The 16,906-nt window shown below is 34.7% G+C and overlaps 1 protein-coding gene across 1 annotated transcript; it reads left to right on the top strand.

Moving 5' to 3' along the window:
• Positions 1 to 3,506: 3,506 nt before the first annotated feature.
• fam183a (family with sequence similarity 183 member A) lies at positions 3,507 to 7,060 on the top strand. Its single transcript, XM_019124890.2, has 4 exons — positions 3,507 to 3,740; positions 3,824 to 3,883; positions 4,149 to 4,252; positions 4,751 to 7,060. The coding sequence occupies exons 1-4, from the start codon at positions 3,611 to 3,613 to the stop codon at positions 4,862 to 4,864; spliced, it is 408 nt and encodes a 135-aa protein (XP_018980435.1). The 5' UTR covers positions 3,507 to 3,610; the 3' UTR covers positions 4,865 to 7,060.
• The last annotated feature ends 9,846 nt before the right edge of the window (positions 7,061 to 16,906 follow it).

Below are 16,906 nucleotides of genomic sequence, written 5' to 3'. Positions count from 1 at the left end.
AAGTGACAGTTACAGTAATAACGCTTGTTATATAAGGCCAAGGGGATAGAGGAAAAGCAGGAACACATGTTTTATGTGACATACTCGCTGAAATTGCTATTAGCAGTGACAACAAAGAGAGGTGTGTGTGTTTCTATGTTTAGCTGTCTGTGTGTGATGACAGAAGAGAAGTCACTTGATAAGCTTGTGAAGACCAGACAGTATTTTCGCCAATCAGATAACAGAACACATCAAGTGCCAGTGTAAGTTAATGCAGTTAATTTAACAAATGTCAAACTAATAACTGCAGGCGATCACATTACAAAACAAACTGAAACTTGCATGAAGTGTGTTAGTTCATTTTCATTTTAGAAGAATCTAACATGAAGATGTTCTTGTTGAAGTTCTTGTAAAGATTATTTTTTTAGTACTCATTAAACAAGAGACCTGACTCAACATAACTGAATGCCTGAAGAAAATCTATTAAGTAAACTTTGATATGAGGTATGGTGTTAGCAAATATTAAGCAAAGCAAGCTATGTGATAATACAAATCTTTTATAGATTTTTATTAGACAAAAGTAACAAAATAAACGTAAATAAAAGTTGCAAAAGACATGTTTACAAGTTTTGCGAAGGTTGAATGTACATAGTGTATGTAATTGATATATTAATGAAATTGTTGATTTTTTGTTGTTGTTGTTGTAAAAAAACAAAACTTGTACAGTTGACCTGCTCTCTTGATTGCTCAAGACAAATTTCACCTTATGGAGACAATAAAGGATAGATGGATGGATGGATGGATGGATGGATGGATGGATGGATGAATGAATGAATGAATGAAAGCATTTGCCTGTATCTCCCAGCATCTGGGGTCTCAATGATTAGATGCATGTAAAATATGCTATATACTGTATTTATACTAATATTATATTATATTATATTATATTATATTATATTATATTATATTATATTTACTTTAAAAGCATATTTTCTATATGCACAGACATAGATACTTAGTGAATTTCTAGTAAATAGTAAATTGCTGGTAAATTACAAAAAAATTACAAAGAAACAGCAAGAAACATTGAATTAAACATGAAATTTTAAGCAAAGCTGAAATATTAGGCTATTTTCTTGTAAAAATATATATATATATATATATATATATATATATATATATATATATATATATATATATATATATATATATATATATATATATATATATAAAATCAAATACATAAGATACACTGAATTAGTTCTTAACAGTTTTCACCAAGAAATTGCTATAATAGATAGATAGATAGATAGATAGATAGATAGATAGATAGACAGACAGACACAAGCATAATTACGATTAAAGCTTTGTATCTTAAAACAAAGAGTCAGTTTGAGAATTAAAAATCTATTAAAAACATCTGTGAAAAGGGATATGAAGTCCAAGCAAAGACTTTGGCATGCTTTTCATATTTCTTAGAATTGTTCCATGCTAACAGCCAGAAATGAGACAATTTCTCTTCAGGAAGGTAATTTTCAGGACAGTCAACTCCTCAATTGCTGCTGCTCTTCGCACATTTAAGAACAATTTAACTCAACCTATTTAAGTGATTTGCTATTTACAATTTCAAGCTATTATTCCAAGTTATTTAATGTTTTACTTTCTAAAGATTTTATTAAGTTTACATGAATCAAGACAGTATTAGGAAGTGATCTGGGTTTGTGGAAATAACTCGAAATAAATTCTGAGTGATTAGATCTGATGAGACCATTTGGGAACAAACTCAAGGTGAATTCAATACCGCCAGTGCTTACAGCCTGTATTATGACCTTAAATCATCCAGTCTACCCCTGCAGGAACACCCAATTTCATTACAAAGACTAAACACAGAGATTTCGAACAGACTCATTTTGGTACCCGGAATCCTTTACACAGTCCTATTAACGGAGAACATGCTGAGGCTGAGGGAACACTTTAAAAAGCAGTGCCAATCTGATTTTTCAAGAGAGTTTCCCATGACCAAGTGGCGTCTCCATTGGGCCTCAGTGATGGCGAGTGTATTCAGTACAATCAGTGCCATCAGTGGTGTATGACTCCTAGGGTTTATCTACTAGATAGAGATTTTGCAGCCGCTCCTTCTCTGCCTGTGCGACTGAGAAAATAAAGCATAATTTCTGCTGAAGGTGGGCGACAAAGAATGATGGTAGGCACATTTATCTGAACCTCAACATACACTTACTCACACCTAAACAGACGCACGCATTCGCATTCACGTTGTCCCTTTGTGTATGAGATAGAGAATCATCATGGTGTGCGTGTAGACAATAGACCTTGAGCGAGTGTGTGTTTGTGTTTCGGCACAGATTGTGGTTATGGATGACTGCTAGTCACAGACATAGCATGGTTAGATGTCCTGGAAACTTTCTCACGTTCTTTTTACTGATGTATAGGAACAGTCCAGTGGGCATTTTTAAAATAATGCAAAACTTTGGTGTAATACAAAGAATTGTTAGCAAGATGAATATGCATAAATAAAAATTATACACTACATGTAGTTGTTGTGTGCAGTACAAAATTTGTACTTATGTTTTGACTTTACTAATGAATTTTAATCCTCCAAGAGATAGAGATGCTAATAATTGCACAGTTTTATGCAGCTTAGGTACAGAGGCTAACATGGGAAAATAACATAAAACCTGTAATTGATAATCATTTTAAAACTATTAAAGCACAAAACTGTTTAACAACTGAGATCTGACAACAAACACAGACATTATAAAAATAATATATAAATAAATATAGTGCATTACAAGCTAAATTTAAGACTAAATTAGTCTCCATAAGAAAGACTTATCCAGTTACTTTTGAGCGGTTTGACCTCAAAAATATTCTATTGCATTGAAATGTATTTATTTACTTTCTTAGTGACTTAATTTTAGTTTGTTATTTAAAGTTTGTTTGTTTGCTTGCTTGCTATGGGTAATTTTGGTGGTTCTTAAACCACAGAAAATATTTTAACACAACACTCTGTCTGTTTGTTTGTTTTTGAAAAATATAAGTAATTTTGGATATTCTTGGTTCTTAAACCACAACAAATAGGCTATTGCGCTTTAACACAGCACTTTCGATGACAAAGAAATGTTTATTTGTTGATTGGTTAATGTATTTTCTACAAAATAAATAAATTATTTTTTTTTTTTTTTTACTAAAAACTATTAAGTAATTTTAAATAATCTTGTTTTTAAACCACAATAAATGCATCCATGTCACAATATTTTTTAGCAACTTTATATATACATCAATTAAGTTTTGACTATTAATTAATTCATTAAATCATTCATTCATCAAACACACGCAGATAATAGCTCCTGCTGGAGTAATATATCCACGGCCTCACAGAGGCCACTATCGGCATATATTAAGAAGAGAAAATACCAAACGAAGTTCTGATGCAAACGAATTAGTGGGCTTTGGCGCCCTCGTGTGGATAAAACCGGTTTAGCGCTCTGTTTATGGTTGCCAAGCAACAAGATTCTGGAGAAATCCGAAGTGTTGGCTGTTGCTGCTGGAAGTGATTCGGTGATCATACTAGCAAACATTAGCAACTAAAAAATATTTGATAACACTAAATATGGCAAACCCTAAAGAAAAAGACCCTGTGGACATAGTTCACCAGAATGCTATTCATGTCGAGACAATAATGAAGGAGCTGAGACACCAGAAGCTTTACACTGAGTTTAATATCAACCCTTTCAAGAAACGTGAGTGCAGAGCTCCACTTGTTTACAGTAAGTATGTCTCTGTGTTAGGGTAAAAATGTAAAAGAGCCTTTTTGTTTTTTCAGTGCACATTCTGACTGACAAACCAATGTCCAACATCACCTACAGAAAAGAAGAGGAGGACCGTAAGTATTTCCACTAACTTACATTTGATTTAACACAATTCTGCCATAGTTTCCGCCAAAATACCATACTTACAACATTTGTTAAATCCACAAAATATATTAAATCTATATGTTAAATGTTTCCATTTTTAATTGATTCTTTTTATGTTTGTGGTGATGAAGTAATTATTTTTACCATTTACTGTTTGGTTGTCTGGGTTTAATAGTTATGTAAATTAAATATATTGTACTATGTAAAATGCAATGACAAAATGTTTTTGTACAGCTGCTTTCGTCCAGGCTATACACAGGGCCCATCTGGAGCCCACAAAAAAGTACTCTCACCCTCAGACTGAAGCACAAGAGATAGGATGGATATCAAGGCCTTTAGTAAGTTCTTATTTATGTATGTATCATGTATGTATGTATTTATTTATAAATGAGTGACTGAATGAAAGAAAAGGATTACAATATGGGAGTCACTAATGTTATCTAAATGTTTTTAGTCTAAGATGTTTAGATTTTATGTGAACATTTTAGATGCCACTTAGATTTAAATATGCATGTATTTATTCAATTTATTTATTTATTACCACTTTACAATAAGGTTCAATTTAATTTACTACCTTAGTTAACATTAACTAACAATGAAAAATATTTCTAAAACATTTTACATTTTCTATTACATAAAACATTTTTTCTTCTTCTAAAACTTAATGTTAATTTCCTTAGCATTACATAATTCAAATAAATCAAACATCTGTATCTGTGCATATACTTGACCCTCACCAGTGCAATAAAAAATAAAATAATAAAAATAAAATATAAAAAAAAATGTAGGATGTCTTCCTTAATCATCCTAATCATGTCTTTTGTGCAACATTTCAGATTGCATCAGATCGTAGTGACAGAAGATTAAATTTCCCAAGGCAGAACTCTGAAATCACTAAGTACATGGATGCTGCATGGCGATTGAAGGAGCAGACACAAAATCTGGGATAAAAGTTTAAGTTATATTTTCCTGGTGCCATATACATTATGTACACTAATGCAGATAAATAAGTCTAGCTATCATCTGTGAGAATTCAAAATGCCCATTCTTTATTATCACAAATAAACACAAAAAATGCACAAGTACAGATATATTTTAGAGAACACTCACTAATACAGATAAGGTAAGGTTGGGTTTGCACAGAGGCTGCGGGTTTCAAAATCCCATGAGCTGCCTAGCCGGTGTTTTTACCATTTTGCAAGGCAGGTCATTTGATTTTAAGACACAGCCGTGGTGTTTAGAATTTCAGTGCTATATCTAGAGATATGTTAAAGTGGGTCAAATGGCCACTATTCATCATTATGAACGTGGCTGCTCCTGTCCTGCAGAATCTCTGCATAGTAAGCAAAAGAGATTAGTTCATAACTAATCAATCTTAGATCATGTCATATTATACAGAAACAGGAAGAAAAATCACAAGAAAAATCCATATTTGTGACCATAATCCAATGGCGGTTTATTGGAACATTTTAAACATTATGTATCGGCCATTCAGGTCAAGATTTTTTACATTACTTCCCCCAAAAGAAATTTCCTTTATATGAAGATAAAGTAATATTTTTGTTCTTTCTTTCTTACAGAATGCACCGAATTCTCACAAATAATTTTATTATATTATGTTCTGTAGTTGTGTAATATATAGTTTGGTCATGATCATTATGAATTCAAGACCTTCTCTCTCATCCCTCTCTAGAGGAGTCAACTACTTTCTAGCCAAAAGTCCCATTCGATTATAGTCTCTAAATAATCATTATCTGAGTCATCAAAACGTCTTTCCTCTCCTATGAATGGCTAATAATTGGAGATCTCGTTAGTGTACATTAGCCATTATGTTAAGTATTTAGCTGTGGTGAGCATTACTTACAATTAGAGTGTTCCCAGTATCTACTGTTTCTACATGCAGCCCTCCTAAACCTTAAAGAAAGCTAAAAGCATACATACATGCCAACTTAACAGTATAATGTGACACGTAATGTTATAACAGTTCATCTTTTTTATATGATATGAACATTACAACTCTGAAAGTGTGTGTCCTAGATATCAAACCATCATCCAAAAAGGTTGCACCAGATTAGGTTCTCTACTTGCAAAGTTTTCCATTTTTTCTTTTTATATTAAGATAATCAAATAGTTTGTATCTGTAATAAGTTAAAGAGTCCACTCAGCATCAAGGTGAGAGACTTTGACGTCTTAACATTTTCTCTGAGCCTCAATCAATTTGTCAGCAAAGGGTAGGAGGGGGCGACTGTCTAAACTGATATCAGCACCAATATGCTGTATCCGACAAGGAAATTAAAAGGTCTTAAGAGGTTAATTAGAATTCTTTCTAGTTTTCACTCATTCTGATCCAAATGATCAGAAAAGTTATTTTGCCCCTTGATGCAGCGCAGTTGCAGGATTTATTGAAGTGTGTAGTGCTAACACCTCTTTCATCTGTAGCCACTATAGGCCTACACCGTGTAGTACTTCAATGAACACACAACAAAACTCCTTTTATCACTCTTCTCTTGTTCTTTTTTCTGCTTGTGTGCATCTAAGTGTGTCAAATTAGATCACCAACAACTAGGAACACCAGTAGCATGTTAAACTGCATTAAGCAGGTGCAGCACCTATTTTGTAGTAACATATCCCAACTGAATTGTTAGCAGGTAAAGCATAACATTTAAATTCAGCATGTGAAAGCAAGCCTTTTAGTGATTTAGTGTTCTACAGACAAATAACACAAATCCCAAAACTCATAAATATTAGGGAATTTAAAAATATTGATTTCACTGTATAGATGTTGCTAAACATGCTTGCAAGCAAACTAGCCTAACATCTGTCCACTGAGAGCAACTGCTGGTGTGATTCATTGGCTGGCTAATAATAACGGTCTCCTATGGGACACAAAGTGGTCTTCCTCAATGGTGGAAGAGGGCATGAAAAATGCTGAATCATCTGGTGAGTCACATTCCAGTCTCAAAATGTTTTGCTGTTGTTTTTTACTTATTGGGGACATTAATCATGATTTGTTTGAACAAATCATTACTAGTGCAAGTATAATTGTTTGAATCTATTCATTTCAAGAATTAGTAACAACAAACAAATGGAAATCCACACCAGATGAAATGTGTATAAAATGTAGGATAATATACACTACCATCCAAAACATTGGAGTCAGTATGATTTTTTTTCTGAAGAAATTAATACATTTATTCAGCATAGATTCATTCAATTCAAAAGATTTTAAATTCATTAAGAGTGAATTAATCAAAAGACATGTTACAAAAGATTTCTTTTTCAAATAAATGCTCTTCTTATTAACTTTATATTCATCAAAGAATACTGAAAAAAAATATATCATGATTTCCACACAAAACTATTAAGCAATTCTTTAATTCATCAAAGAATACTGAAAAAAATGTATCACATTTTTTCCAACAAAAAATAAATAAAATAACCAATTGTTTCAGCATTCATAATGATAAGAAATGTTTATCGAGCACAAATTCAGTTTATTAGAATGATAGAATGATGAAAGATCATGTGACGCCGCTGTAGGGAAATAATGAGAAACAGTGCTAAACTGTTTGCACTACAATCCAGTGTTCATAATTAAGATACTGTAGGCTAATACATTAAAATAATATGGTAAGACACACCAGTTTGCAATATCAACCAGCAATTCGAGCTGTTTTGTAAAGCTAAAAATAGCTGGAAGCAAATGACATGGAAGCTAGTCCCATAAAATTTGCAAATGGCTGCACCCGCTCTTACAAGAATAAGAAGGTGGATAAAGAAATAGAATTGTAAAATTTTGTCTTCACAATTAAAAGTGGTCCAGTGTTGGCTTATGTTACCCTCTTCTGGTAGATGTCATAACTACATCAATTGCAAATAAAAACAATCCTTTTCTGTTGTTGGCAAAATGTGAATATTATCTGGGATCCATAAAATCTTATTATTTTATGTGTATTTAGCATGTTTTTCCCTGCTGTCCATTTCTGAGTCACGACCAACCAGTTGATCCCTACTTATCTAGTGCACTTTCAATGAGCCACATTTCCCTTTTATCTGAAGAGGCCTTAAAAAATAAATCAGCTGAAATGAGTCACTGTAACATTTATGTGCGTGTGTTAAGAAAAATGTTCTCACAGCTTGAAGTGTGGCACAGACTCAAATTCAGTTGCTACTGGTTACAAACATCACAGCATTCTCACTGGGCTTTGCTTTGGGACTGTGTGTTGATATGAGAAATCTGATGACAAGGACAGGAAAAAAAAATATGCGTAGGCCTATCTTTCAACATATCAGATTGTATATTTACACACTGGAGCATTTGCTGCTTTACAACAATACAACTTTATACCACTGGGGTGCTTTTTTTTCCTTCTCACTATGAGCTTATTTCTTTTTAAGTGTGAAAAAAGGAATTATAATACAAATGTCTTAAAAGCTGGCATGTTTCTGTACTCTGATGTGTATCTTTGGCTCTGAGCAACTGACACAGATCCCCATGCCCACTGTAGTTATGAAATCAGTCAGGCTGAGCAACATCAGATCATGTCTGGGATGATTAGTTCATCTTACATGACTCTGGTCAGCAAGCACTGACAGAGTCTGGTTGTATGGCATCATCTCTGTCTGGACGGAAATTGCAAAGGTGAGGGAAGCCGACTGTACCTGAAAGCTAATGTGCTGTAACTGTGGCCAGAATGACACACTAAACCGGTGCCTGAAGACCAGATGATTATGCAGTTAAAAGTAGGACTGTTCTAATCCTTTAAACCTATATAATGTCCCTGGAACATTTTTAGCTAATAATAGGTGAGTTATATTCTACAGAAGTGCTTCTATTGCCGTATGTGCATGCTGTAGCATGGAGTTTGGATGAAGCTTGTCTTCTGTTGATTGGTTTTTGCGTGGAACATCCTCTCCAGCAGCAGAGGCAGAGAGCATGCCTAAGCTCTGTAGTTACACAGCACCTGCTGTCTCATCAGAACCGAAATGCATGTTTGCTGTGTGGTGAAGACAGCTTTCTGAAATTTCAAAGGTCCAGGACTGTCAGTTGAGCGTAGGAACCAATTTATGTTCTTTTCCTCTTTTATTTGTGTATGTGTTGGGGTAGAATGGTGTGTTGAGTTACCATGTACCACTGGTGCAGCTGTGCAAGTTGATGAGTCAGCATTAAAGAAGGCTCATGACTGGCCTGGGAACCAATTTTGTGAAGACAGTCTAAACACACTGATGGACTTTCACCAGAGATATAGCACTCAAATGGCTTCAGAGGTCACCTTAGGCCATTAGAATCTCTTACATTCAATCTACATTCATGTTTTTTTTTTCTGTGTTTTTAAAAGTGCACTCAGTTTTTCAGTAATTGTTTTTAATGTTGTTCTGTCCAACAGGGCAGTGATGACACACAGCAGTAAAATTTACCAATGGCACTGTAGAAAAGCATTATTTGCAGTCACACATGGAGTGTTTGTGGACACAATAACACATTTAGATTTGAAAATATATTAATTTTGAAATGAGAAATTATAATTATGTAGGATTTTTTTTAATAGATTTAAAAATCTGGTTTATTCCTGTAATGAGCTGAATTTTCAGGATCCATTACTAGTTTTTAGTGTAACATGATCTTTAAAGGGATAGTGCACCCAAAATATTTAATTTTGTTATTATTTAATCACCCTCTACTTGTCCCAAACCTGTACGCATTTGTTTCTTCTGCTGAACACTAAAGAAGATATTTTGTTGGTAACCAGCTGTGGCCTAATGGTTAGAGAATTGGACTTGTAACCAGATGGTCACATGTTCGAGTCTTGGTGCTGGTAGGAGTTGTGGGTGGGAGGGAGTGAATGAACAGTGCTCTCTTCCACCCTCAATACCCATGGCTGAAGTGCCCTTGAGCAAGGAACTGAACCCAGCACCCAAGTTGCTCCTTGGGTGCTGGATATATAGCTGCCCACTGCTCCGGGGGTGTGTTCACTTCTCAATGCTGTGTGTGTGCACTTGGATGGGTTAAATGCAGAGCACCATTTCCAAGTATGGGTTACCATACTTGGCAAATGTCACGACTTTTACTTTTTTTTCACTAACCAAACAGTTGACAGTTGCCATTGACTTCCATTGTATTTATTTATTATTATTTTTTCATAAAAAGTCAATGGCTATCGTCAACCGTTTACCAACATTCTTCAAAATACCTTCTTTTGTGTTCAACAGCTGAGAGAAATTCATACAGGTTTGGAACAACTTGAGGATAAGTAAATGATGGATTTTTTTTCATTTTTGGATGAATATCTTTAAGAACTCATTCTAATATGCTCAAAGAAACATTTCTTATTATTATCAGCGTATCTATGTTGAAAACAGTTACCATAGTACTTTTTTCAGGATTTGTATCATATAAGGTCTGTAAGATGTATTATTTTGAGTGGGATTACATTATTTAAAAAAACAACAACAACAACTACAAAACTTAATTGCCAAAATGCATACATTTACATAGACTATTTAATGTAGTATTTTGCATGACCTTCTTTTAAAGAAAATAGCACCTCACACTCCAACAGGTAGAAAGTAGAAAAAAGGGTTTTACAATCTGGACATGTTTTAACATAATGCATAAATTCTAAATGTCAAATCTGGTTTGAAGTGCAAAAGATGGTCACACGTGTATTAAAAGCACCTATTTATAATACGCTTTGACAGGCTGCTGCCATACCTTGCAATCTTCTGTCATCATTTTTGTTTTTCACACCCAAGCTGTCCCATCAAAAGGAAACTTGTTTGTGCAAGTCCACGGGAGGCCGAGCTCATAATACCGGCCCATGTGCTAAAGCTGGCCATTTAAAACACATGGCATTTCTCTCCCGCTGTGACACTGATTGGAACAGAGCAGGCAGATTAATCAAGAGAACGCTGGCATTTCGCCGAGGACATCACCACAATCACGAAGGAAATGCGACGTCGGCTTCCATCAATCCGGAGGGGCTAGAGAGAGCGGCGGGGTGAAAGACAGAGTGATGAAAGCCTGGCTATAATCACTGTTATTTTACTCTCCAGCTCCTGCAAAATTAATCTTATTATTCCCTGATGCAAGTGATACCACTCTCCACGAAGGAGGCTGTCTTAGACTTCGAGATAGTGGCTTAAGAGAAAAACATGAGGATTTACAGTCAAGTCCAGTTTATGATGACCTGACCTTAATATGAACTCTGCCCTCTGTCAGTGCGCTGGCAGTGTTTGATTTGCCTCTGTCTATATTGGGCTTTTCTCACACACTTTCCCATTTCTTCACTTTTTTTCATTATCCTTCTAGCTTTCTGCTTGTGTAGTTGTTTCTTGTTTTCTTCCTACCTTCAATATTATCATCATTTTCTTTTCTTCATCCCTGTTCCCTATGGGCTTTGTGCGGTAATGGAGTATGCAGTCTTTCTCACACACACACACACACTGTCAGGAAGACCATGCATCCAGGTAGGGAGTTTGAGTTGTTAAAGAGGCAGATGGAGAAGATGGAAGACAGACAGATTTAGGACATACATGTCAGCTGAGATACAGACCAGCCTGAGGACTGACAGAGAGATCTTAAATATGATCATTCATCATCTTGAATGTGTTAAAAGGAAATACACTTTCCCTTGATGTTTCAAAGTTGTTGTACTACATTCTTTGACTTTACTGAGGTCCTATTTTGCCGCTCAGGACAACTGACCCTTCTTTAAGCACCGCTCCCTTTTCTTTTTTTTTTTTTTAGATCAAATGTATTTCTAGTGCACAGCAAGTATTGACAGTCCAAATTTAAGGCCTGTTCACTGAAAAAAATAAAGATAAAGATATATTTTTAAAGATTGTTCTAATTGTAAACGGATAGCAGAATCCACACATCTATAACAATAGGCAGGAATAATATCACTGGAATCACTTGCAGATTGATTTTTCCAGTAGAATGATAAAAAAAACATTGACAGCCAATCAGAATTCATCCTGCTTTAAATTTGCATCCTGAAATACAAATGCTCTTGCATTTGAAGTGGCAGATGACACTTTCGATAATTTTCGATAACATGATATGGATATAACAGTGTTCAATATATCTTGGTCTACCAGGTGTTTACACTTTCTTACACTTTCTTACAGTATTTTATGCTTCAAATGTGACAAGGCAGGTAAGAGGTTCATGCTGAAAATAAGAATAATTTCTCAGCTCAGCTATGCAATTGATGCACAGTGATAAAAAAAAAAATTCTAAAAGTGAAAAGTGTCATTTATATACTTATAAAAATAATTTGCTTCTAGGTGGAAATTGTACTGCTATAAATAAAAAAAATAGATATTGTTTATAATTTTCAACCTATTCTTGATGTTATTTACTCTCTTAGAGAGAGACAGAGAGATTGTTGTAGGATAGCAGATCTTCAGTTTGAGGAGGACTTATAGAAGAACATGTTTTTGTTGAAAAGAAGCAGCTCATTTAAAAGTATTTGAGTAAGGGGTTTCTGCCACATATCTGCTGACCAAGAACACAGTTCATCTGGGACCAGAGCGCACGGTGTGAATTTTAATTTCCAGAAGACTATAAATTCAGATTTTTGAGCCACAGCAGTGGGACAGTATCTAAAAAGGATCAAAGTGTGCATTGCATAAGCACTGTGAGCAACACACAAAAAAATCTAGTTACATGGATTTTACAGCCCCATATTTCATTGTCCTCCTGTCACAATAGCTGCTTCTAAGTCCCTGGATGGTAATATTTACTATAATTAAAATTTTTGAGATAAATGGTCTGCAAACCAGCATAGCGTCTCATCCTATATAGACTGTTTTCTCTATTTTCTCTCTCTTTCTTTGGTTCAACGGCCCATAAAAAGGGATCAGTGATGCGAATGTGGGAACTGAGCATGTGAAGTATGACCAGCAGAAGCTGCAGGCATCCTCACAGTAGACAGAGATAGAAGACCTTTTATAGCAGCATATAAAAATATAAACACATACATGTGCTTTGCATTAAACCATATAGTTAGTACTGAATCATTGTGTCTTTTATTGGTTGGACATAACTGATCAATTCTAAAAAATAAATAGGGCACAACATTAAGGATTGGTCAAAACAAAAGAAGGTTACACATTATTTTAAGGTGTCCTTTTTACAGTGTAATTCCATTCTTTTGTAATTATTTTTTTTAATTAGTTATGTTTAATTAGTTTGTGTTTGGGTTTATGTTTAGGATTAGGGTTTGGGTTAGGGTTACTTGCATATAAATATGCATAATTTATTGTTGTTATTATAATAGTAAGTACATGTAACATTTGTAACAAGGACACCTTAAAATAAAGGATTACCCAAAACAAAATATTTTTAAAGTTATATTTACATGAAAATATACAAAGCTTTTAGGGCTATATATAGATACAATATAAGCATACATGTACACTGCATGCAACCATATAGTTTGGTTTAAATCAAATATTAAGTACAGAATCCTCATGCCTCTCATGGGTCGGACAGGTTGGGCCACGGCAGCAGTTGTAATAAGTGTGATATTTCTATATGAGGCTCAGTCAAGGTGACTCTGGGACTTGCTCTCAGCAGAGAGCCAGCAAGCCTTGCAAGCCTGCAAGTAATGAATAATCACACACCATCAGCATGTGGAGACACACACCTGTTTTAATAATCTCTTGTCCTCGCTCTCACACACATACACTCATTTTAAGATAACAGTAACTGCTCGGCTGTCTCTGCGTATCTCCCTCGCAAAGCATTTGACAGAGCACATCTATTACCTGTCTTTTATTCCTTTCACAAAGCCTCCAACATCAACCACAGCACTGTCCATGAATAATAACTGCCAACACAAGCTTGTTGATGTGTCGCAACTGATGTGTGACACTCTGCATGCATCTATTCTTGCCTAGAAAGATGGGTCATATTTTATCATCAGCATTATGAAAGGGAAGAGAGCACACACTCTGTGCTCAGTGTCACACAGACTAAATTGAGAGTTTACTTTGTCTTTTAAATGTCACTGATTTGGACTGGGCTTTATCGTCTTTGGGAAGAAATTGGATTGAGTGAAGAAAGCTACAAACATAATTGGCTATAAAATTAGGCCAATTATCTAAGACAAAATCCAATGTCATGGATAATAATTAATAAATTAAAAAATGGGGCTCAACAGTAAAGATTTTGTTTCTGGTGGCCCAGTTTGGCCAAGTAGTTCAGATTATTACTTGGCCTGTCAACATTTAAAACAAAACAAAACAAAACAAAACAGGACTAAAAAAACAAGACAAAATTAGATAAAACAAGACAAGACAAAACAAAACAAAAAATAAACATAATACAAAACAACAAAACATCTTTAGCTAAATTTAAAGTTATACATATATTCTTTCAAAATGTGCTAACAATCAGAAATTGTACTTCTAAAATTAAACAATGCATATAATTATTATTTATAATTTTTAACCCACATTAAGTGATACTTCCAATTACATCACCCTTGTGATTTCAATAAAAATAATTTATCTTAACCAGCTAGATAATGTTACTTTGGTAACATATTTACATTATTGGAATTTGCAATGTTCAGGGGAAAAAATAATCAATGAATGTAAGATTATTGGAGCTATAAATGAAATATACTGTAACTGAAGTAATGTTTTCAAGGCAGTTTTGAAAAAAAATTGCACAAATGGTGCACGATTCTATTTTATATCATGATGTAGACTGATAAAGTTCTGATTAAGTGTAAAATCTGTCTCACAGTTAGCTTGATGGTCTTACATTTTAAAAGAGAAAAGTAAAAAAAAAAAGAAGACATCAAAGCATAGCTAGAATGGATCACTGAGGTCAACCACAGATCTCACAAACTCTGATGTCTTTAAGTGTAAACACACACATAGAAAAGATTTCAAACTTAACTCATGTCCTAATGAACATCCTACAAAACAACCAGTATATACACACATATATGTGAACTCCTTGAAGCTTAAATGCCACATCAAAGCATAGCTGAAGACAGCACTACACTAGTATTGGCACAGCATTGACAGAAAACAGCCTTGTACGAAACGTAGCATGTCACTTCAAGGCCTGGCAATTAGAATACAAATGAACCTGGGATGAGAGGGGGAATAGATCAGCACTAATGGCTGAAGAAAAAGATCGATGCTTGGGCTGCTTTCCTCTGGCTGGATGGAGCAAGAACTGGACACTTTCCACAGCAGAAAGGCTCACCAAGAGCAGACCATCATTCAAATCAAGCCCAAACTTCACATCACCGATGATGCTGTGTGTGTGTATTTTCTCCTTCTCTTGACAGGAGAGTGATGAAGAGGGACTGGTGCACAAGTTCATGAGTGACCTTCATAAATATGTAAGCTTTATCCCAAGAGCCCAAGAGACTAATGGACAACATCAAAGATCCAAAAGTCCATTACATCAGGCATAAGATGGTGAAGCCCACATTTGTCATAAGACAGAAAAAAGAAAATTTCAGCTAAGAGAGTGTGGTCCTTGGCTGCAATGTTTTGCTCTCTGAGTTTGTAGAAATACAGTTACATTTTAATATGGTTGCATAGTAAGATATGCATTGTTATTCTAATATGAAATACTGATAAATGAAGAAGTCACCCACACTGGTGCACATTACCACATTGAGAATTACTGTATTCACTGACTGTATTGAGACTACAGTTGTCATTAAATGCATGATAACATTTCAAATACAAAGGGAGAAGACATCACACAATCTGTGTTCACTGCAAATATTTTAGAAAATCAGACTTCTGTGGTTTGTGGTCTTGCATGTCCTGTAATACGCTATACTTTGACTGATGCTTGTGTAAGGTGTCACCTTACTGAACCACTGGGTGTCACCATTTTCAGATAAGCAATATTTAGTGCTACTACCTGTGCCAACCTTGGGGGAAAATTTCTGAGGAAATACTAATATTGTTTTTAAAAATGTAACCTGACGAAACACATTTCAAGGCAAAAAAAAAAAAAAGTGTTTAGGAGCACTCTTAAAAGAGTGGGAAAACACATGTCATGCTCTTTTACAGCCCGTGTGTATAAATAATCAAATAAATCGAAAATCTTTGTACATATTATATGATTTGTTGATTAATCATTAAGATCAACTGGATGAATTAATAGTAAAATGTATTAAAATTAATGAGAACAGTTAGTGCAAACTAAAACTTTTATGTTAATGCGATTACGAGAGGCAATTACTTTAAAGTCAACATGAAATCAGAATAAGCCTATTCACTTTATTAATAAATGCTTCCTGATCTTCTTGTGATTTGCATTAAAAAAAAAAAGCTAATCAAAATGTAATGACTTGCTCTGCATCTGAAATAACTGTCCTTTTTCACTGCATCACCAAGCCCCCTAACCCCTACCGTCCCGTCCAAAACCGTCAATTTATGATGGCATTAATTCTTTGTGGTTTAAATTAAGCCCCGCCCCCCTTTTTCCTCATTGAATATTCGAATAAATACTGAAATAAAATGGGAAATAGTTTTTTTTTTCGTATATTTATGATGAATAATACTTTTACTCTACTGTATATAGGATAGGCTATATAATAAAACGGGGATAGTCAATTGAAAATAAACTTAGGTTTTGATTAGCCAAATTGTTTGGAGATAAACAGCCTACGGGCAAGTTCTGAAAATTCAACGTTACTTGTGAATACTATCAAGCGAATAAATATCACGTTAATAACACAATTTGATTTGAGTGATGTATTTATAGACACTGGTCGTGCTAGTTACAGGTTTTCCGGTTTTACAACAGACAGAACAGGTAACTCCGCGATGATTTCCAGGTAGGAACATTTTGTCGTGCAGAGCTTGAAACGCGAAGCAGAATGAACGAACATTTAGAACGTTGTTCGGTGTTTTCATTTTTTCGTCATTTAACGTCAGACCTTTGGACTAGAAGCTTCTTATCGCTGCAGGTGTCCCGCTGGAGAGGAGCGGGGAGGTCTCAC

The sequence above is a fragment of the Cyprinus carpio genome, chromosome B6, assembly GCF_018340385.1.
Source record: "Cyprinus carpio isolate SPL01 chromosome B6, ASM1834038v1, whole genome shotgun sequence".
Lineage (NCBI taxonomy): Eukaryota > Metazoa > Chordata > Actinopteri > Cypriniformes > Cyprinidae > Cyprinus > Cyprinus carpio.
The sequence above is the reverse complement of the archived record's forward strand: the minus strand, read 5'-3'. Positions and strand labels throughout refer to the sequence as shown.